The 24,291-nt window shown below is 42.8% G+C and overlaps 2 protein-coding genes and 1 pseudogene across 5 annotated transcripts in view; 1 reads left to right on the plus strand and 2 right to left on the minus strand.

The window, feature by feature from the left end:
* EHBP1 (EH domain binding protein 1) overlaps positions 1-24,291 on the minus strand; it is an 870,491-nt gene that overhangs the window by 839,592 nt on the left and 6,608 nt on the right. The window lies entirely within an intron of this gene.
* Positions 1,672-24,291, minus strand: part of B3GNT2 (UDP-GlcNAc:betaGal beta-1,3-N-acetylglucosaminyltransferase 2) — a 29,316-nt gene continuing 6,696 nt past the window's right edge. For 2 of the 4 annotated variants that reach the window (XM_037807062.1, XM_037807064.1), the window contains exon 2: positions 1,672-4,152. In XM_037807062.1, coding sequence (XP_037662990.1) covers positions 2,950-4,143 — 1,194 coding nt within the window. In that variant the 5' untranslated portion in view covers positions 4,144-4,152 and the 3' untranslated portion in view covers positions 1,672-2,949. Of the gene's footprint in view, positions 4,153-4,237; positions 5,938-9,273; positions 11,373-24,291 lie in introns of those variants that run through there. The other 2 variants (XM_037807065.1, XM_037807063.1) reach the window with 2 other exon arrangements.
* On the plus strand, positions 16,547-17,108 carry LOC119512423 (annotated as a pseudogene).

A 24,291-nucleotide genomic window follows, 5' to 3' on the forward strand; every position in this document is an offset into this window, starting at 1 on the left:
GACAGGTTAGGTTGGTGAAAAGTCCGAACACTGGCAATGCCTTTTCAGACTTTTTTTTTGACAATAAAATCAACATGACTTGGGAGCAGCCGTGAAAAAGTATCCAAGCACACCAGTTTCTACCGTGGCCTAGGTTGTTGAGCAGCTCTCAAAGGATGAAGTAAGACGGTGATGCCCATGCCCAGGAGAAGGAGGCTCAGGTGATAGTGCATCGCACGGAAACCAAGTAGGCTTTGTGGATTTAAGGATCAGTTTGGAACCACAATTGAGCCCAAGTGGGTGTAAAGCTCTACAATCTCATTATTCCTTTGCTGAAAAGCCTGTAAGGTCAATCCCACAGTATAGCAGTACAGCAGTGTGGTGGTTTGAAGCTGTATGTGCCCCAGAAAAACACGTTCTTAAATCCAATCCATTCCTGTGGGCGTGAACCCATTGTAAGGTGCGACCCAGCCCAATCAAGACGGGTCTTAATCCTATTACTGGAGCCCTTTCTAAGCAGAAGAGAGAGAGAGAGAAAGCCAAAGGGAAAAACCAGTAGTTGGGCATCAACAGAACCTGGAGGAGAAGGGTGAGACCAGGACACGCAACCATGTGCCTTGCCATGTGACAAGCTAAGGACCAAGGGTCACCAGCAACCAGCCCCAGAACATCACAGCCTTCAGGGACAAAGCATCACCTTGATGATGCCTTGATTTGGACTTTTCCTAACCTCAAAACTATGAGCGAATAAATTTCCATTGTTTAACCCGACCCATTTCATGGTATTTGTTTGAGCAATCCAGAAAAGTAAAACAAGCAGTCACCAGGTCTTGTGGGCTCAGGCAGCCACTGCACAAGAAAGAACTTCTGCCAAATAAAGAAGGGCCAGAGGTCTTCTCACCCACCAAACAACATCAGCACCAAGGATTTACATTCAAAAAGTGGCACAGATCCAAAAAGGCATGGACACAAGCAAGCTGTGTACCAGTTAACTGTGCCTGTTCTCAGAGCTACTCTTCTCTAAACCTAATGTGACCCTCTGAGACATGTACCAGCGACCACTGGCATAGAAAGGTCAGATGAAGGCACCCAGAAACCTCCAGAATGAAAAGGCTCACACCAGCATTCAAACCCACAGCATTTTTTGTCCTCATTCATCATATGTGGCTTCAACATTCCAAGTAGGGGAAAGTCAGATAAATGTTCTCACCACATGAATCCTTCTGTTTTTCAGCTTCCTCAAGTGTCCACTTGTTTTTAACTGAACATTTGCAACTTCTTCTTACATCAGTCAATGAAAGAAACTTGAGTGGCCAAGGTGCCTCTGTATTTCATCATCATGGCTACAAACCCCAGATGGGCACGGCTCAGGATTACACGGTTTTCATGATGCTGCTGTTTCCTAATTATAATCTTTGTACTCACTGAAAATGGAAGCATAAATGGTCACACCTCTTAAAAGACGCTAAACCGAAAGCACTTGTGAGATTTTTAAACGTAAAGGGAAATGACCCACTGAGAGAAAAATTTATAGTTCAGTGTTACTATAATGATTTCTGGGTGGGGGGGGATGGTACCTTTTTGGAAAATGTTATCCAAAATAGGAAAAAAAAATGGGCACTGGGAAAATTCTGGAACATTTTTTGTGCTAATTTTAAGAGATCACAGACTATTACACATTACACGCAACAATTAAAAATACACAGTGACTTTATTTCCACCTTCTTACAGTCCCCAGTATTGCATCCAGTAAGAAAATCCTCACCTCTATAGACACAAAAATATTTCAAGAAAGCGTGTTGCAAGATAGTATGTATAAGCAATAGTTTGGCAGGATTTTATCAACTTTAATAGTTCATACCAAAAAAACCCAAATTTTAAAATTCAAAAATAACAGTTAGCTTTATTTAATATATATTACACCTTAACATTTTAAAACACCATGCTCTAGTTAAATATTTCATCAACAACACTGTATACAAATAAAATATTACACAAAATATATTTAAGAAAATGTTTTGGTCTTTGATCTGAACAATAAATAAAACCACAGGCACTTCTACACTGAGACAGGGAAGCAGTCACTACTCAGAATAATAATTTTGTATAAGCGATGTATGAAAATATGGCAAGAATAGAATCCTGGAGTTTTAACCTGACACTTAAAGTTCTAAAGTTATATATGCTTTCTGGGTTCACATTTAAAAATCACAAACCCAGTATAGCTGTCAGGGGCAATTCAATCTTCAGTTGGCCATTATGGACTCGTACTCATTATTTTCAGATACTAAAATTAGACAACTATCATGATACATGCAGCAAACCAAATACAAGGAAAATTGAATTCTCTCTCTATTATGACCACAATAAGATAAACTGGACCTGTGTCAGTGATCCTCATTTTGCAAAATTAACTGATTAGATTAACACAAGAAAATACTGTTGGGGTGGCAGGAAATTTTGACAGAAGTCAATTTATCTAGACGATTTTAAAAATTCATCCAAATTTCATGGAAATAATTTAATTCTAATTCATAAAAGGCATTGAATAATGTATATCAAGTCTTTGTGGCCAACAGGTTTATAAACACCTAAATCACAGATAAATCAATCATTATAAGGGAAAATAGGAATATCATCATATCTGAAGGCAAAATAATAATAACTTAAAATGGTTGAATTCCAGAAACTTATGATTTCAGATGAAAAGGAGAATAAATTAGAAAAACATGATCACAAATCAGTAGGAAGAATCAGAACCAACTGTCCTGCCATATTCTCCCTTAAAAAAATTTTTCTGCCTTCCCTCTTCAGAAAAGTACCAAAGTAAAGGGCTTAGAGACCCTCAAATGGATACTACTTAAAAAGGCAATTTTGATGGTTTAACAGAGAAATCACCCTAATATGAGAACACAACATAGGAATTATTCAAGATATGCCTTCCTATGCAAAATTTAGTCTATATCTATGTTAGCATTTTAAATGAGCATTTTGCAACCGAGACCAAATATCGATCATCTCTTGAGGTTTTCTACTGTGTACTAACATCAGATCTACATAGGAACAAATGTTATTCCTGCTTTTCTCTTCTATATCAAATGTTCTGAAGCCTTTGTGCTTCTCTGGAACGAGGCCGAGTTTCTGAAGGCACATTCCAGTATAGACGTCGTCGATGGGGTAGAGGTGGACCCGGTCAGTTATATTGTACAACCTCAGGGCCAGGCGGCCAGAGTAGAGGAACCCACCGCCCCCCGCGTAGGGCGGGTAGACACCAGAGTAAACAACTTCTGGGATGTAGTACTTCAGCTTCTTATCCCGATGAGGTCCAGCGTTGTGGATCACATCACCTATAAACAAATCTTTGGCTTTGTTCTTGGATAAGCTATTCAAGTAATTCAGGATGTGATGGGTGTTCACAAAAACATCATCGTCGCCCTTGAAAATGAACTCGGCGTTTGGGCAGGAAGTGCTCACCCACCTGAGAAACAGCACTTCTTTCAGAGACAAGTTGAAGAAAGTGTCTCTGTAATTCCACATGAGAATGTCTTGGTGCTTCTCACTCTCGAATTTCAGCATGTCTGACAGGTTGGGGTGGTTGTCCTCCGGGGGGGTCTGGCCCAGCAAGAAGACGCGCACCACTGTCTGGTTCCCCACGTTGGTTTCTCTGCCCCAAGACTCGCGAATGGCTTGCCTCCTAGCGAAATGTGGGGTGAGTGACTTGATCGCCAGCAACAGGAAGGGTTTCTTTGCACACTTCTCCGGTTGATCTATAAGCAGTGAATAATTTCGACATCTCAAATAGAGCAAAAAGTCTTTAAACCTATCCGGCAAATTGTTAAAACCAGTAACTACGGAGGTAACCCTCAAGTCAGGTTCACAATAATTCAGATGGCTGACATTGGAAAACCCGTATATTTCTCCCGTCTGGTTGACCAACATGCTCAAAATGGGATTGTACCGCTTGTTCAGCTTTTCTTGTTCTCTGTTCCAATATGCCACAGGAGGTTCAGTTATCTTCCAGAACTTCTCTTTCGGTATTATTACTTCCCCCTTTCCATTTTTTTCTTGGGTACTGCTTTTGGAGACTTCCACAATCAAATAAATGAAGACATTTACCATCATCAGGATGCCCAACAATTTTATTCTTCGACGTCCAACACTCATTTCTCATATCTGGAATAAAGGGGAGAAGGATATTATATTAATTACATAATTTTAAATTTACATTTGCTCATACATTTTAATTTATTTCACTTGCCTCGTTGTCTCTGTCTCCCCTGGAATAGTGGTTTGGAACATGGATCCTGAAGTCACATAAATAATGGCCCTACCACTCCAGCTTTGTGGCCACAGGCAAGTTAAATAATCTGTGTCTCAGCTTCTCCATCTATAAAAGGGAGATAATAACCCACTTCATAGGATGGTTGTGAGGACTATATGGTTTTATGTCAGAACAGTGCCTGACCCCTAGCACGCACTATGTAAGTCATAGTTAACATGATGGTTGTTGTTTGGGATACCCTGGCAGATACACATTTGCTGAATAACCTCATAGTTGTTCAACTTCCTTCCCTACCAGAGCACATATAAGCCAGTGTGCTCTGCAAACTGTTCTGATCACAATTCATAATAAGTACATTTCATATTGTGTTCCAGTACATACATGTTCTATTTAAAAAAAAAAATGTTGGTCCCAACCCTACATTATTTCATGACCTGCCATTTTACAGCTGAGGAAACCAAGGCAAAGAGATTAAGATACTTGCCCAGGATTGCCAGGAGAGTGTGTATTCAAAGAGATAAAATGAAGAAGAAACTCAGAGCAGCTTTATCCATAATCCATAACAGCCAAAAACTGAGAACAACCCAAGTATCATCAACAGGAGAATATATTAACAAGTTGTGATAAATTCATAAAATGGGATTACGCCTTGTCAATAAAAAAGAAAACTATTGCTACCAACAGCAACATTATGCTCCGAGTAAAAGCCAGACACAAAGTATATATACTCTGTGATTCCACTATAAGAAGTTCAAGAACAGCAAAACTAATCGAGCCCATATAAATCTGAAAGTGGTGGTGGTGGGGAGGGAGGTTGACTGGAGGGGGAAAGGAAGGAAGTCCCTGCATGACAGCGATGTATTACACCTTGTTCTGTATGTGGTTTCTCGGGTGTATACATTTGTCAAAACTCAAACTGTGTACTTAGGATCTCTGCTGTGTGTTGTAGAGAAGTACGAGGATGAACTGGAGAATGGACTACAAGAAGGGAAAAGATCTGGCAGAGTACTCGGCAAAAGACAGCACACACTATGAGCACTTAGCTACTTGGCAGAAACCTTGAGCTCAGAACAGGAATTTAGACTTCAGTAGACTTTTCCTAAGACTTCTAGAGTAAGAGGATAGCTTAGGGAAGAAAAAGTGAAACAGAGTACTTTACTTAGCAGGCAATGAACTTCTGGAACTAATTCTCCCAGGAAAAAGTATAGGGTGAATAATATATGAAATGATACCAGCTCAATTAATGGGTTATGTGGGACACCAGGGATGTCTGGAATCCAGTCATAACCGTTTGATGTTTCTATCATGGACAGCACCATGGACAGTCCTGTTTTGGAAATACTTTGGGGAATATATTAGGTTTGTTGATACTGGCCAAGATTTCCAACTTCATTTGCCATGGATTCAGGCTTTTATTTCCAAAATGTAGCCAGGATACAGTCCCAGCTCCCCAGCTCAGACAGGACTGTGTGGTTCTCTAAAGAACACAACACCATTCTCCATCGGGGGGGTGGGGTATGGAGGTCCAGAAGGGGCCAAATGGTCTCCCTGGATGTTACCTAACAGTGATGGACAAGGCTGAGATGACCCACTCTGGTGCTGGGCTCTTGGGATCTCGTCCTCTTTCTACAAGACACGGCCACATTCTCATGACCTGGTCCGGATAAACAGTAAAGCCTCAAGCGCTGGCTCAAGAATGAAAAGACAAGGTCATGATATACCAAGCATCTCAAAAAAAAAAAAAAAAAGGAAATGGGAATACCTAGAACTTCCATCCTCACCACTTCAGAGAATGGGCCAGCCTTTCTTGTGTAAGGGCCCAAATCCTCAGTGTGGGGGAACTCGTGCTCTTACTTGCTAAAGGGTACATCTTCCAAACCAACCCGAGGAGGAAGGATGAGCAAACCAAGTTGCTCAATTACAGAGTGAGTTTAAATTGAGTTTAAAAGTCATCTTTTACTTGTGACCTGGGCACAGTCTCCTGCATGGGAACTCCGCTTCTAGCAGCTTCTTACAACAAACCGAAGTTCACGGAAAGGAGGATCAAGCAGTGACCCCCATAAAAATATCTGTGGGAAAAGGCTTGGAGAGTATCTGACTAAATATTCCCATCGCAGACATAAAACTGATTCTGTGTCCCTTTTGAGCAGGAAGTTACATTGCTTAAAAAGAATTTGAGAAAGACAACTTACCCCAAAGCTGGGAAAGATATTATTCTGTGAGACACAGAATTTTTATTGAGAGTAACAGAAATAGGAGAAAATCCCATATGCACACAAAGAACAACCTTAGCTTTTTTTACCCTGTGTTTGGGAGAAGCCCCCAGGCTCCCTCACCAAGTTCGACCCCTGCAGCCAGGCAGCAGCTCTGGCCCACCACCCATCCCTACATCACCTGCACCCTGCCCTGTGTCCCTGCCGCCTGTGTGCCCTCAGTCATCTATTAGAGACAACTCCTAAATACAATAAACCGCACACGTCTGCTTTATTTTAACAAACACTTAGGGACCACCCACTCTGTGCCAGGCACCAGCAATTCTGTGACGTAGATACTCTAAACACCCCCCTCCCCTATTTTGCAGGTGAGGAAACTGAGGTAAAGAGAGGTTGATTCGCTTGCCCAAGATCCCACAGCTGGTAAAGGGCAGAGCCAGGATTCAAACCCAAGCAGCTGGGCTCCAGAGTCTGTGTTTCTAATCACGACGCGAGTGAAGGCTGCTGCACAGGCTTATGCCTAAAGGAACCAAAAGTAGGATAGTCTTATTTTCCACGGTTAATCTTTTTAAAAGCTTTCTAGTCACTATTTTAACTCACAAAACTACCATGAATCAAAATCAGATATGGGAGGCAGGGTGGTATCATACATCACGTTTCTTGACCGATTACTCTAGGTCAAGCTCCAGGCCCAACACCTCATACCCCCCATTTTCATGACCCAGCGGGCGGCCCAAGCTATGGCCATGTCTCTCTCATAAATAAGGAAGACAGGGCTTCGAGAGACCAGGTATAATCTGTCCCTGGTCCTGGCTAGGAAGTGATGGAGAGTTTGAACCCAAGCGATCTGGCTCCAGACCCTGCTATGTATTGCAGTGGGATATGAGGATGGATTGCCCAATGTGAAAACAGGAACACCCAGACTTTCCCTATGATCTGGGGGACGTCAGTTTCTCAAGACCTTAGTTTCTTCTAAGAGGCTGCTTTTACTTTTTCTTCCTGCCCTGCAAAACCATGGTTTTGAAAGATTTATCAATTTTTTATTAGTTTTCCCATTCTTCTATTAATGAGAAACTCTGATTCCCCCCCACCTCCCTCCTACCCATCCACATAAGGCGATCAGTGCTGCCTCATTCAGTCGGTTCACTCCACCCAAAAGCAAAGGACTTCAACGTCTACGTGGCCTTTGCAGGCTCAAGTTTCCTTAGAACTCTAAAACACTGAAAGTAACAAACAATCCCGAAGTTTCCGTCATGGACACTAGACTGGGAGCCACTGAACTAGATGACCCCAAAGGGTTCCTCCTGCTCTGACAGCCCTATAAACACTGAAGCAAAGCACTGGTCGGATGACCTTCTAATGGGGCCACTGACAGCCACGAGGACTCGGGTTCTCAAACATTCTGAGACAGGGAAGGACCGTCCGCCCACCCCACCCCCCAAGGGGCTCAGGCAAGTTAGGGGGATGCTGCCAACAGCCGGTGAGGGGCAGGAGCTGGCAACCACACCCAGGCCCGACTCCAAAATCCGTGCAATCCTCCCACCACCGCCACGGAAGGAAGAGCATGTTACTCTTTGGGGAACCTGTACCCCATCCTGCCTGTCCCCACCCCCTCCAGGTGCTTAGCAAGGGTGGCTAACCAAAATCCTTCCTTCCCACACTGCTCCCATCTGTTCCCTGGTCCTGCCAGGCCTTTCTAGGTTCTGCTCAAACAAACCCAGACAGGGATAATTTGCAGCTAAGTGGTTCTGGGGGAGAGGAGAGCAGTTCCCAGCCTCGTGGCAGATGGTGGGTTGGTGAGAATGTGAGAGAAGCAGCCTTGGGTTGGGGGGAGGGGGGGAGCTGGGCCATACCTAGAGCTTGTTCCTTCAACAGAGCAAAAAGCTGGGGAGCCCCAGGACTCGCCACACCCCTCACCTAGAAGCTGGCACTGAGCTGAGATGTGTCCAATTCTGCTTTCTGGTCTGTAAAGTCAGGGAACAATTGCCAATCAAATTCAGGAATTTGGCAACCAGTTCATTAGTATTATCTTTCCTTTTCAAGATTAAAGGGAAAACTACATATAATGACTCCAGTCACCTACACATCCCCAAAGGCAACATTTATAGATCAAAGTGTCTGGCAGGACATGTTCTGGTCCCCACTGATTACGACAGCCCCAAAGCCCACTGCTGCTGATTTTCTCACATGATAGCAATCATTTAAAATTAAATTAATCACTAAACTTATTCTTCAAATAAACCCATGTAGAACTTTCAGAAAAGGAGGAAGGAAAGAGGTGTCTGAAAATTTAGCAAATGATGACATTAAACTTCCCAGAGGCCATTTGCTCTGTCCTTAGTGAAACTGAAAAGAGCAGAAAGATTACGTGATTATAAATCAAGGCTGGCAGATGTTTGAGGACAGAGATGTCCTAGCTCCACTTTCAGTTTGGAAAAATCAGCCTGGCACCTGGAGTCAGACAAATTCTGTGTAACCTTAGGTTAGTTACTTGACCTCTCTGAGCGTCAGTTTCCTTGTATGTAAAATGAGGATAATGTTAACGTATGATACTAGTTTAAGAATCAAATATGACTATAAATATACATAAAAATGCCTAGCACACAATGGGCATTCAATAGTTCTCCTTTAGGAGTTCTGCTTCCTCTACCAAACACTATGTAAAAGCACATTTCTCCAGTTTTGTCCTTCATTACCTCTTTTATAAATTTTCTCTCTAGAAACCCAACTACCCACTGCCATAAACATCGCTTCCAAAAGGAGGACTCGCAAGTTAACCCAGCCAACTCCAGATATTACCTTCAAAATGCCTTGGGGCATCAGTCCCTCTTCCCAATGGCATAAACTTCTCAGTTGTTCTTGCACAAACCCCAGCAATATCTTGAATGGCTCCTCCTTGCCTTCCATATTCGACCAGCTGCCAAGTCTTGGGTCCCCACCTCCGTAATGTCACTTGCATATTCTTCTCTCTTCTATTCCATGTAGGCTTTGCCACTGAGTACTGCAGCAGCTTAACATCTCGTTTTCCACTCTGCTCCCAAAGCAAACCAGTCTCCTGAACATATGCCCTCTGCTCATGCTATTTCCCCAGTTTAATCAGACCACCACCAGCATGAGCCCTCAGAGAAATCCCTAGAAGATCTCTCTCTGATGCAGCCTTCTGTTTGCATAGGTGGATTGTACGGGATGTATTTCAGTCTGGGTCCAATCAGGAGGAGGTAGAAACCATGCAGTAATTTAAATAGGGGGAGTTTAATATAAAGAATACTAAGAAATGATAACTGAATGACTGCAAAGATGGAATAAGAACTCTAAAAGGGTACCCTGAGGCTGATGGAAAGCACCCCAAAAAGAACAAATTTGGAAGGAAGTTCAGAGCTTGTGGAAGAAGGTATGGATGGAGGGAAACCTCCTGGGTGCCCAGGCCAGAGCTGGCCCAGCCACCGGGAAAGCAGGGGCAACCCTGGAGGGTGCAGGTGATCCAGGCTGGGGGCTGAAGAGGGGGCTGGGACACCCTGGGAGCACAAGGCCGGCAGTGCACGGATCCTCATCAGGGGGGCTGCAGGAAACAAGCCACCAGAACGCAGGCGAGCCAAGACTGATGGGCAGGGATTTGGGGCATAAAGGGAGACGAGTGCAAGGGTGCTGCGGCAGGTGCTGCTGGAACCGGGAGCCACAAAGGCCTCCCTCTGCAGTTCAGCACTTCCAGCACGGCTTGACAAGGGCAGCCCCAGACTGCAGCACAGGCTGCTCTGTCACAGGGTCCTGGTTCCACCACTGCTGCCAGAACTGGTGAAGGCTGCGAACTGCAGGCAATGAGGTGTGGAGGGCAACAAACAGGCTCCCTAGGAGCCTGGCAAGACCCACACTTGGCTCCGCCCAGACATGAGACGCAGACATGGGAACCAGGAAGGAAACCCCCTTCTTGCAAGGTCCTCTTCTGAGCCCTCAACTGACAGCTGCCAAAGGAAATATACATAAAGGGCCCACATCCATTTTCACAGATTAGGCAATGAAGGACGAATTTTGGAGCTGAGAGGCAGTAATTTATAACTGGCATAAGATGGTAGATGTTTATATCATCAACCCAAAGTTATCTCTAACCATAAACATTTTCATTTTGAGTCTGGAGCTAGGGTGGAAAAAGGTATAAAACATAGTTCCTGTACAACCATTAGTCAATAACAGGGGATGAGGCAGGACTTGAGTGGGGTCTGAAAGAGGTGGATGTCAGAAAGGTGGGGAGAAGTGGGGCAGCTAAGAAATGGGTGGGGGCACAGGGTGTCTGCAGACAGAGCAGGTAGGATTTGCACAGCCAGCTCTCGGCCAGATGGGGTCAGAAGCCAAGATGGAAAGACTAGGTAGGAGCTGGTGGGGCCCAGGACCTCTCAACTCAGAGGAGGATCCCGTTCTATGTCGAACTTAACAAATGCTGCTGTTGGTTATATTGTAGGGACGTGTATTTTTTCATATTTCCTCTGTTTAAAAACATTTTAACACCTGTAGGAAGTAAGAAGTGAAGTTACATACCAAACAATACAATACAATAATATTGGCATTTATAATCACCCAAATGGTTACCCTTACTGCAGGGCTATATTTCTTTATACCGCTTTGAACCACTGTCTAGTGTCCTTTCCTTTCAGTCCAAAGAACTCCCTTTAGTATTGCTTGAAGAGCAGGTCCAGTGGTGATGAACTCCCTCAGTTTCTGTTTATCTGAGAATGCCTTAATCTCTCCCTTGTTTTTTAGAGAGAATCTTACTGGATGTAAAATACTTGGCTGGCAGTTGTTGTCCTTTAGTACTTTAAAGTATTTCAACCCACTGCCTTCTTGCCTCCATAGTTTCTGCTGAGAAATTGGCACTCCATCTAACTGGGACTCCCTTGTATGTAAGGGTTGCTTCTCTCCTGCAGCTTTCAGAACTCTCTCTCTGTCCTTTGCATTCAATAGTGTAATCAATATATAACGGAGTGTTTGGACCTGTTTGGTGTTCTCTGAGCTTCTTGGATGTGCATATTTATGTCTTTTGCTAAGTTTGGGAAGTTCTCTATTTCTTTGACTATTCCTTCTACCACTTTCTCTCTTTCTTCTTCTGGAACTGCCGTAATGCATGGACCAGTGTACTTTGATGGTGTCCCATAGCTGTTTCAGGCTATTTTCACTTTTAATATTTCTTTTTTCTTTCTACTCCTCAGCCTGACTCATTTCAAGTGTCTTGTCTTTGAGTTCAGTAATTATTTCTTCTGTGAGCTCCAATCTGCTCTTGACCTTCCTGGACACTTGTCATTTCAATTATTGTGGTCTTTAACTCCAGTTCTGTTTGGTTCCTTTTTAAACTAATTTATTTACTTAGATTCCTATGTTGCTCATTTATTGTTTTCCTGATAGCCTTTAGTTCTTTCTATATACTTTCCTTCATCTCCTTTAGCATTTTTAAAGATCATTTTCCTAAAAGCTTTGTTGGCACATCCATATTCTTTTTTGTTGAGGTTTTCTGTATTTTTATCCTCTTCCTTTGGATGGACCATCATTTCCTTGTTGTTTGTCTTGTACTCTTTTGTTGCACACTGTACATTTTAATGTTTTAAGGAGTTAACTCTGGGATTCGCTCCCTGGGATGTTTATTTCTTGGTTTTGTAACCAGCTGGAGATGAGACAGAGACTGACTTGAGCTTCAGCTCTCCCAGCAGGAGGGTCTGCCCAAGGGTAACACAGTCTACAGGATTTTCCCTGTCTTTCTGGGCTTCTGTCTTGTCCTGGACTTTAGCTTGTTAGTTGTTTTGGAGTTTCCCTGTTTATAGGAGTTTGGTTGTCCCCTCTGTTTCCCAGGAGACAGACCTCCCTCTCCCGGGTGTTTGAAGCCACAGGCTTTTCCCCAGACTCTGAAGATTTTTACACTCCTTTTGTTGCCTCAGGCTGCTTTTGCCTGGTGGGCAAATTCTGGGAGGACGGTCACCCTGGAGAGGACTTCCCCAAGTCAGTCTTTCCCAGCCCAAACAGGGCCAGGGACCCACGAAGGAGGCACAGATTGGCATCAAAGTACCCTGGGGAAAGAATCAGGAGGGGCACCAAAAGTTTCTGTGATAGCTTCCCAAAGGTGACCTTTCCTGGCCTGCCCAGCAAATGCTACCCTTCAGCTAACTGTCCCCCACAGCCCTGAGGAGGTGCTGCATCTTTAAATCTCCACGGCCTCCGCCTCTGTCCAGGACAGATTAAAACAATGGCTGCCACTGCCTTTGTCCAGGGTGGGTTGAAACAATAGCTGCCCTCAGAGCTGGGCCCCCAGCAATCCTAATCAAAAGCCATGATCAGTAATCAGCTGTGCCCACCCCTATTCTTGGGGAAGAGGATTTTTAGGTCCCTTTCTGTCACCAGTGAGCTAGCCAGGGGCTGGACCCCTTGGTGACCTATGGCAAGAGTAGGGGATGGGCACTGGCCGAAACGTGGAGAGAGCAATTTACTGTTCTTTACTGTAGTTTATCAGCCTCTTCCTCCAGCTTTTCTCTGGATGCTGTACAGTGTTCTTCTGGCCTCTGGAGTTTCAATATAGCTGTTTCAGACAATTCCTTTCCTTTTAATAGTTGTTTAGGTTGAAGGACTGAGTACTGGAGCTCCCTACTCCACCATCTTCCCTGGAAGTCCCACAGATAACATTTTGATAAGTACAATATTCTAGATTTTTTCAGTGCACATGTTTAATGCTTTTACAAAAATGGGACTAGTTCAGATTTACAGGGTTACAACATGCTTTTATAAATATCTTTATCAAATATAATCCACATATTATAAAAGTCACTAATTTAAAGTGTACAGCTCAGTGTCTTTAATATATTTAAAACTTGTGCAACCACACCATGATCTAAGTGTAGGTTTCATCACTTCCCAAAGAAATACCATACCCATTAGCAGTCACTCCCCATTTCTCCCCAAGCTCTCCAGATCTAGGCAACTATTAATCTACTTTCTATCAATATTGCCTATTCTGAACATTACATATAAACGGAATCTTACAGCATATGGTCTTTTGTGACTGGCTTTTATAGGACATCATTTTTAAGAGCCATAGCCCATTCAACTCTGTGGATGTGCCCTGACTTACCAATCCCCAACCAATGGCACATGAGTCCTTTCTTATTTCTCCTCATTAAAAAAAAAGTGACGAACAACCTCGTATATACAGCTTTTTTCAGTTGTCTGATTATTTCCTTTGAAAAAATTACAAAGTGAACAAGTTTTTAAAGTCATTTAGAAAATATTCAAAGTATCTCCCACCCTTACACAATATCAAAAAGAGAGGCTGGACTGATTTATCCTTTCATCACACACCCAAGAGCATGAGGCTTTTTAACACTGGACAGCATTCTTCCCTATTTTAATTTTGTCATCTTTTGTAAGCTTCCTTCCTGATTTTCCTACTCCTCATGCCCTCAGCCCATTCATCTATACTACTCTCCTCTCACTGAGTCTTTACAACAGGCTCAAAGATGTGCAGCAGTTAGTCTGAGGTAACAGGGCTAATCCTGGTGGAAACAACACTTGGACCTTGAACGTCAACCCCTGGTCTATGCCCCATGACAGAACTGCTCAAAGGGGATGTCAAGAATCCCTAAATAAAGTTGCAATTTTTCAAATAATTAAGTAAGATGTAAACAATGCCACGGAAAGCCAGGGGTATTAGAGAATTTTTTTTTAAAAAAATCAACATGAGAAACAAACCATGTAGACAAAAATCACTCCAGTTGGAACCACTCATCAATTTAAGGTGTCCATGGGTGACAGAGGGACCTTCCATTACTGCTAATGGTATCTCTGCAGAAGTCTATTTTGTGATTCAGGAGTTACTTATTGATTGTTGGTTATCCTGGCCAATTCACAAACATCTCCTTTTCACCCTCCTCTCCCAACCCCGGCAGGGCTGCCCTAAATGGGGAAGGGCATCCAGCAAAGTCCTATGACCTGCTAGAAGTTCATGCAGAGGCTGGGAGGCAACCTGTGTCACAGCAGGTGTCTAAACCAGTGTCAGCCACACACTGTACCATCTCACCCTTTTACTGGACTGTAAAAAAAAAAAAAAAACCATCCACATATTTCATATACAGAATGCATCCCAATTTTATTACCAAAAAAAGCTACAAAATCTTCTTTTCCAGGGCCCTAGAGTCCATCTACTCCAACCACCCCATTTTACAGAAGAGGAAATAAAAGAGGCATAGGGAGGCAAAGAGCCTTGCCCAAGGTCACATCACAGGGAGGAGACGCAGCAGCTAAGAATTACTGTTACTGACAAAGTCTTTTCCTCAGTTTACAGCTTCAATCCTAGGCCACCAACATTAAAAAAAAAAAAGGTCAATTGCCCCAACACCACCTCTTCTGTGAGGCCTCCCCAGATTCCCTGCCCTGTTGATTGTACTACCTCCTGCTCCAACCGCTCCTCCTAACACATTTATCAGACTTGTCACACCTTGCTGTTAACATGTTTGGCACATCCACAGCACCCGTGGGCCTCAAGGGCAGGGACTGGGCCATATTCCTTTCTGCATCTCTAGTGCCTAGTACATGACACTCAATAAATCACCCATCACCCATCAGGGCAGAGTTCCCTGGTGGCATATGCCAATGCACCTCAGTGAACAGTCACATGCAATTAAATAAATCTATAAAACACAGGCCCAAGGGATGGGGGGGAGGAATTAAAAATTAATAAAAATGCACAAGTATATATTACAGTACTAGACTAGAAGCAGTCTCTCGTTATATAAATTAAGTTTCCAAACCAATGTTGTATGAATGCTTTTGAAAAGAAGCAGGATGTTAGCCAGGGGTTGGACATCTTGGTGTACAGAGGGGGGTTGGGGAAAGGGTAATTTTGTGTTTGTTCTGTGGGATACTAATGTCTATATATGCATAGTTAGAAAAGCTGGTGAAACCAATTAAGAAAGAAAATATTTTCATTTACATATTAAAAAAGTGATTACTGCCATTTTACATAGTAAGATTATGCATCAAAGTTCAACTAAAGATTAATTAACCAAATTAAAAGTTGACTACCCTCCAACTTTAAAAATTGATTTTCAAAATTATATCATTCCCTACCACTTGATTCCATGGGTTGTGATAAATGACTACTGTTTTGGAGCTGTTGTGTACCCCTAGAAAACACCATGTTCTTTTAATCCATTCCTGTGGGGGCAGACCCTATTGTGGGTTGGACCTCTGATTAAGTTGTTTCAATTGAGATGTGACCCAGCCTATTCAAGGTGGGTCCTAATCCTTTACTGGAGTCCTTTATGAGAGCATAAAAAGCAGAGGCATTTGGAGAGAGCTTAGAGAGAGAGAAACGTGCCGGAGATGCTAAGAGAGAACCCACAGGCGCTCAGAGAGAAAGCCACTGGAATCAGAAGCTGAAAGCAATGAAAGCTGGGAGCAGAGGACTAGCAGATGCCAGCCAGGTGCCTTCCCATCTGCAAGAGGAACTCCAGATGCCAGCAGCCCTCTTCAGAGAAGATATCCTCCCAGTGACGTCTTAATTTGGACATTTTCATAGCCTAAGAATTGTAAACTTTAACTTAACAAATCCCCATTGTAAAAGCCAATCCATTTCTGGTATATTGCACTTTGGCAGCTTTAGCAAAATGAAACAATAACCAAAAAGAGAAATAGAAATTTTTAAATTTAAAGTTCTTTTCTAAAACAATCTTTTAAGTGTTAAGCACTTGGGCAGCCAATTCAAGCTGCCATTTTCCTTGGCACAGAGAATCACCCATGTCCCTTCCAAAAAGTGCAATATAGACAAACTCTTACAAAACAATGAACTGCCCTTCCCAATTCTATTAAACAATATTTGGGAATTCTATCCCCATGAAATGTACAGTTTGAGAGCTTCTCTCTTAATTTCCTGCAATATAAAGAAGTTTACTTTTATGTCCCTTCCAAAACAGAAGTCTACCCTCCAAAAATCAGGAAGAAATTGTTTAAAGATGCTGCAGTGTGTGGGTGCCTAATATCACCTGGTCCACTGGAGACCCCCATCCAGCACCATTTCCACTCCAACAAGATGAAAGAAACTACCATGAACCAGAAGAAACTCACCAAACTGCAGGCACAAGTATACATTGTTGGGAAAGGAACTGTTCACATAAAGCAGATAGTTCATAGAACAGCTACAGCAGATGATAAAAAACTTCAGTTCTCCTTGAAGAAATTAGGGCTAAACAATATCTCTGGGGTTGAAGAGGTGAATATGTTTACATCACTGTGGAACAGGGATCCACTTCAACAACCCTGAAGTTCAGGCCATGCTGAGACCAAGCAGCTGACAGAAATGCTACGCAGGATCTTAAATCAGCTTGGCACAGACAGTCTGACTAGTTTAAAGAGACTGTCTGAAGCACTGCCCAAAACATCTGTGGATGGAAAAGGTACCACTTGCTACTGGAGAGGTGAAGATGAAGTTCCAGATCTTGTGGAGAAAATTTGATGAGGCTTCCAAGAATGAGACAAACTAAACTGAGTCAACTTCCGAAGGAGATAGAACTTGAAGTTACTTGAACTGCTATTTTATATTATGACTGCTTTTTAAAATTTGTTTTGTTTATGGATCTAATAAAATTTAGATCTCTAGTATTTTTTAAGTTAAAGCCCCCTGGGCACTGCAGAGCTCTACAGTTTTTGCTTATACACAATTCATTCTTTGCAGCTAATTAAGCTAATTAACCATGAGAATAAAGTGGGATTCCCACCCCCCTTTTTTTTATTAGAGAAGTTGTAGGTTTACAGAAAAATCATGCATAAAATACAGAGTTGCCATATACCACCCTATTATCAACACCTTGAATTACTGTGGCACATGTGTTAAAATTCATGAAAGAACATTTTTACAATTGTACTATTAACTATAGTCCAGCATTTATAATAGGTTTACTGCGTTGACCTGTACATTTGTTTTTTAAAATTTTTATTCTCATAACATGTATACAACCTAAAATTTCCCCCTTTTAACTACATTCAACTATATAATTCAGTGCTGTTAATTATGTTCACAATGTTATGCCACCATCACCACCATCCATGTGGGAATAAAATTTGAAAACAAAGATTAATAAAGTTCTTTGTAGAGTTAAAAAAAACAAAAAAAGATGCTGCAACTGGAGGCTGCATATTACATATTAAAAATAGCCTTCTATAAAAACTTTGATAAATAGTTAAATCAATCCCACTGACATTCATTGTGTTTATTTTAAGTAATTTAACAAATTGCTTTGGGAATTCTCAATTTCTTGGTTGTTAAAGATGAAAGTTTCCAGTGACAGGTTTTCTTAAAGAGAACTCGCATTTGTTTCAGCGAAGGGATGAGCCAAGGAGCACAAGAGACTCAGCCTTAGACTCGGGGGCCCCCGCACCTCGACCCATCCCACCCACCTGGAGTGCCCTAAAGGGGTAGCTTTGAGGTATCTGCCAGACTCACTCTTCACAAAACATGCCTGAAAATCACAGAATGTCCTGCAGAAGTTTTAAGATAATGTTGTATTAAAATAAAGGGAATCAACAGGAAAGCTGGTCAAGGGTCTGACACCTCGAGGGAATTAAAAAAAAAAAAAAAGGCAAGAAAGTAAAGAAATGGGCTTCAGGTGTCACAGATACTCCCTCCTGTGAATAACAAGGCGAAGCAACGACTACAGACCCCAACCTTCCACCCAAGGCTTATCCATGTGCCAGGAAGTGTGCCAAAGGCTCAACCGGACCCACAGTCCTATGAAGTGGCTACTGAAGTATCCTCATTTCACAGATTAAGTGGCTCCAGAGATCAGAATCTTGTCAAGGCTATTTTGCACCAAAAGTACAAACTGAAAAAAAAAACAAAACAAAACTAGACTTCAGGAAAATAAAAAACTTTCGTGCATCAATGGACATTATCAAGAAAGTGAAAAAGACAATCTACAGAATGGGAAAAAATATTTGGGGAACATATATCTGATAAAGGATTAATATCCAAAATATATAAAGAATACTACACTTCAACAACAAAAAAGACAAACAAGCTAATTTAAAAATGGGCAAAAGACAAATAGATTTACCTCCAAAGAAGACACATAAATGGGCAATAAATACAGGAAAAGATGCTTAACATCATTAGCCATTAGGGAAATGCAAACCGAAACCACAATGGGATATCACTCCACTAGTATTTAAACAACAAAAAAAAAAACAGAAAATAGCAACTGTTAGCAAAGACACAGAGAATTAGGAACACTCATTCATTGCTGGTGGAAATATAAAATGTTGCAGCCATTGTAAGAACTACTGTATGACCCAGTGATCCCACTTCTAGGTATACAACGAAAAGAATTGAAAATAGGGACTCGAACAGATATCTGTACATCAATGTTCAGAGTAGCGTCATTCATAACAGCCAAAAGGTGGAACCAGTACAAATGCTTACCAACAGATGAACGAATAATCAAAATGTGGTATATACATTTGATGAAATATATTATCCAGCCCTAAAAAGAATGGCATTCTGATAGATGCTATAACATGGATAAACACTGAAGACATGCTGAATGAAATAAGTCAGACACAAAGGCACAAACATAGTAGGATTCCATGTATATGAGATAACTAGAATATACAAATTCATAGGGACAGAAAGTAGACTACAGATTACCAAGGTGGGGAGAGGGGACTTGAAGAGCTAATGTATAATAGGCCTGGGGGGAATGGGAAAGTTCTAGTAATGATGGTGGTGAGGGTATCACAACATTATGGGACAGTTTATGTTGTATATATGTTTTCACAATTTAAAAATAGAAAGACTAAAGAGACAATGACAATTAAATGTAATACATGATGGGCTGGATCTAATAATGGAAGAGGAAATGCCTAAAAGGACATTATTGAGGCATATGAAAAAATTGGAATATAGACTGTAAGCTTTATATCAATGATAAATTTCTAGAACTTCATAACTGTACTTAAAGTGGTTACCTAAGTGAATATCCTTGTTCTTAGGAAATGTACGGGGAAGTAGTAAGTGTCAAGGAGCACGATGTATACAATCTACTCTCAAATCTGTTAAAAATAGATAACCTTATATAGCTACTTGTTAAATTGTAATTTGAAAGTTATCATCTTTTTGTATATATGCTATATTTCACAATAAGGAAATAACTGAAACTATGTTACTGTAACATTTCTTGGAAATTTCCTATATAACTACTTGTTAAATTGTACTTCAAAAGTTACCCTCTTTTTGCATATATGCTGTATTTCACAATAAGGAAATTACTGAAATTGTGGAACTGTAACCCATAACATTCTTTGAACCTTGCTCTACTTGTTAAATTGCACTTGGAAAGTGATCGTTTCTATGTATATATGTTATATTCCACAATAAAAAAAAGATAAAAAATAAATAGATAAATAGACTGATACAGCAAAAGTGGCAAAACATTAAAAGTTGATGGATCTGGGTATCTGGAGGGAGGTGGTTGAAGTTCTGTGTTTTGTGTTCTTTTTGCAATTGTCCTGTAAGTTTGAAATTATTACAAAATAAAAAGAAGGAAGGAAGAGAGAGAGGGAAGGAGGGAGGAAGAAAGGAAGGAACTTGTGAAGGCTCCCAAGCTGCCCAAATGGAGACTGGAGGGAGGGGGAGGGAGCAGGAACTGGGAACCCAGTGGGCCTCCCCCAGCCCATCCCAGACACTGCCAAACCCCAAAATAGAAATGGAGCTGCACAGCTGGCATGGCCGGGTGAGCAGGCACCTGGGCACCCCCATCTTCACTAAGTGCTCTCACAAAGCCCTGATCCTAGCTCTGGGCCCTGCCACCCTCAAAACCCCCAAACTCCCTCCTGGAGGGCTCCTAGGCATGAGGCTGGTGGCCTGGGTTGCAGGGCTGTCTAGGGTTCCCCCATCCCCCATAGGGCTTCCAAGCCTTGCAGCTCCTCCTCCATTCCCTTCCCACATCAACCACCCCTCTTATCTTCCTGTCCCTCCTTGACAGCCAACGGCTGCTTGGCTGGGCCTTAACGGCAGGGGCAGCCTGGGTCACTCTCCTTCCAACCTGCAGGGCTGCACTCCCCCACTCGGTGGGAGCCCCAACCTCACAGGCCCCTACTCCAGCTCCCCTGTTCCAGCCACCAACTGCATTCCCCACCCCCTCAACACACACACACACACACACACCTTTGCTCGTGCACGCTTCTCCCAGCCTGTCACTTCTCCTTCCTCCCGATCCTATCCTTACCCTTGAAGCCACAGGTTCCAATCCCACTTCCTCTGTGATGGCACCCTAGATTTCCCCAGGCAGAGCTAATCACTGCCACCTCCAGGCCCTCAGAATCCCCCAAAACTGGAACCCCTAGAGGAAAGGCACCAAGACCTAGTCAGCTGGTATCCTCCCGTAGCCAAACAGGCTCCAGGTGAGCAGGGATGATGTGGAAGGCCTGGAGGCCCTGCTTGTCACACACACTGAGTATCCCAGAGGGATCTCACCTCTTCTCCAGAGTCAGGAGCCATCCTCCTCCCAGAAAACAACCTGTTTGTGGCAGGTGACCCTGGGTGGCAACCTCAGGAAGAGGCACCAAACAAGCAGAGTGGCTTCCCTTTCTCCTCACTCCCACTCCCAGACGCCTTTTGGCCTTTCGGGCCTCTTCTCCCGTTCTTAAATGCTGATGAAATTTCAACAAGTTACTGATAGATGCTTGAGGATTGTGTTTGAGCTTGTTTTTTTTTTTTGTTTTTTTTTTTTTTATTTAATCAGAATAAATCCTGTGGATTTAAAATACATATCCCCAAACAGTAATGTTTTGGTCTTTTATCCAGATGTTCGACCGAGACTGGGGTCTACCTATTTAAAGAAGAGGTGAAATATTAACATTGCTTTCTCCAGCCACCTGTTGAGAAAAATGTGTGCTGTTAAAAAAAGAGAGCATGCTGTTTGCTCAAAATATGAGCAGCTTAGAAACTGGGCCTCTTTTACCAAGCAATTTAAATCGACTTAGCTCACCTCAATTTTAAGTATGTCTCTGAACGTCACCTTACTAAGCTTCTCGAATGAAAAAGCGTCAGGGTCTTCAGGGACACCAGGGCCTGCAGCTTCCACCCTCTGCCAGCGGCTCGCTCTCCTGGGGTGATCCGACCCTCTCCGAGAGCTCCACACCGAGGGCCCCCCACCTATAGGTCCACGTGGACCCTCCTCTTCCTCTCCGGGTGGTGCAGCCTCCAGCCTGGCAGTCACGGGTGGGGCCGGTGGGAGAGGCCATCACCTCGGTGAGCTGGTGACAGCCACCCAAGGCTCCAGTAAACCATTCTCTACATTTGCACGTGTTTGAAAATTTCCAGGATAAAGGTTTTTTGTTTCTTTTGTTTCTTTTTTTCTTTTTTTTTTTTAATGACAATCCATTGGAACCTCCGGGGGGAGGGGGGAGTCAAAAGAGACACATTCAGTTAAAAATAGTATTCATGAGAGATATTTTCAGCTCATTTGAAGAAAATAATTCCTTATGTGGTGAGGGGAGAGAAGAAAAAGAAAATGGCTGTATCTCATTTACCTAAAGAACAAAAGCCACATAGTTCCTCAGGAACAAGCTTCAAAGTCAGCTATAAAATAATAAATGTAAAAATATACCTCATTAGTTCCAAGCACCAAATATTTAGAAAAGATGGCATTGGAAACACAGCCACTGTGGCCCTTTCAAAGTGAGACAAATATATTTGTTTGATTCTGAAAACAAAACAGGCTCCCCCACCCCCACCTCAGGAGTCTAGATAGAGCAAGACCTAAAGGGGGTTCTTTTTAAACCCGCTTGTGCTTGTCTTATGGCCTGATCAGGGTTCAAAGGAAGCGCTTCAGAGAAGCATTTGGATTTTAACTGCTTTTCAAAGAAAACAAACAACAACAAAATTCTGTAATGCAAACTCTAAGTCTTAGCAGAGGTTTAAGGGCCACAGTAATACCATACCAGAGTGTTTACACTTTCACATCTGATTTCATTCGATTCAGACAATAAACACGGGAGGTTGAAGGTGCAAGTTTTATCTTATTTTGCATTGGGGTAAGCTGGAGCTAAGTGGGTTGCCAAGGTTACCTAGATATTTGATGTCAACCCTGAGGCCCAAACTTCCTTCTCCCAGAACTCCACAAAGACCAGTCTCCCCTTCTCAACAGATCACCCCACCCCAACATGGCCACTCTCTCCCGATTATCGACCCTTGGGGTCTTGTACCAGTAACGATCTCCTCCTTTCTCTTCCACCTGCAAGCTCTCCTTTCTCCAGGGGCTCCAGGTACATGCTTCCTGTTCCCTTCTCTGCCAATTTCCAGGAAAGATTTCGTCCTTTGTCATGCTTTGACCTTCCCAAACCCCTTCACTAGTCCTTCACCTTCCCAACTTCCCAGGGCATCCTGCTGTCCACCACCTCTATCCCTACCCCAAGGTCAAGACCACCCCCTAAACCCATGATTCTCTTCCTGGTTCTCTTGTATCTATCTTGGCAGCTGTTGCCCCTGCCCTACCCCACCAAAATGGGCACTCCCCACAGGTTTGGGCCCAAAGACTACCTACTGCTGGCCCCTAGGTTCTCAACACCACAGTCTCCAAGAGCCCATGTGCTAAAAAACGCTACCATGCACCGATTTCTGTAGCTCACCTCCTCCATACCTCCCTTAATCAGCTTCCGAATCCCATCCCACCCACCAGGAGTTTTTTCCTTTTTTTTTTTTTTTTTTTTTTAATCTGTCACCCCCTCTTCAACTACAATGCACAGGTACACACCTACACTTTAATTCTGTACCATACCTGCTGTGGTTTGGGCCCTGTTTTCCCTCCATCTAGACTAATGAAATGGCCTCACTCAACAAATACTTACCAAGCACCTATTACACACTAAGGGATGCTGTAAGGTCTGGTGATAAGGCAGTAAGCAAAAGACCACTATGTCTGCTCTTACAGAATTTACTCCAGTGGCAGGAAACAGACAACAGAATAAAGTTCTGTGGTTGATTGTTAGGCTGATAAGAGTCAAGAAGAAAAGTAAAACCTGGTGAGGGGGATAAGGATGTGACTGCTTTTAAAACAGGATGGCCAGAGAGAGCCTCTCTCCTCAGAGGGGAAGGAGGAGGTAATTCTAGGGGTGGAGGGGGCGGGGGCGGTGGGAGGCAGATCACAAAGGGCCTGTGGGTGACATAAGAATTTTGGCTTTACCCTGAGGATGATGAGGATCTGCTGCAGGATTCAGAGAAGAGTAACCAGAAATAATTTCAGTTTTTAAAGGATCCCTCTGGCTTCTTGCTGAGAAAATACTGTTGGGGGGCAATGCTGAGGGTGAGTATGGTTGAAAGGGGAAGTCTAGGGTCATGCAAGTCTCTAGAAGGAAAGCCAGAGGATAGAACAGGGGGCTGTATAGCAGAGCGAAACCTAAAGTGGACCGATGATTGTGGTTAATTGTACAAATATACAAAAGACTTTACATGAACTAGAACAAATGTATGTCATTATTGCAAGGTGTTTATAATAGGGTGGTATGTGGAAAAATACCATTCATGCAAACTAAGGACCATAGTTAACAGTGACATTGTAATAGTCATTCATCAGCTGTGAGAAAGGCACTACTCCAAAGCTAAGCATCAATTATAAGGAGGTGTGAGGGGTATGGGATTTGTGTGTGTGTGTGTGTGTAGCAATGAGAATGTTCTCATATTGATTGTGGTGCTGAATGCACAACTCTGTGATTATACCGAAAGCCAATGACTGTTCAATTTGGATGGATTGTATGGTGTGTGAATCAAAAAAAAAAAAAAAAAAAAAAAAAAAGGAG

Source organism: Choloepus didactylus, chromosome 17 (assembly GCF_015220235.1).
Source record: "Choloepus didactylus isolate mChoDid1 chromosome 17, mChoDid1.pri, whole genome shotgun sequence".
In the NCBI taxonomy this organism is placed as follows: Eukaryota; Metazoa; Chordata; class Mammalia; order Pilosa; family Megalonychidae; genus Choloepus; species Choloepus didactylus.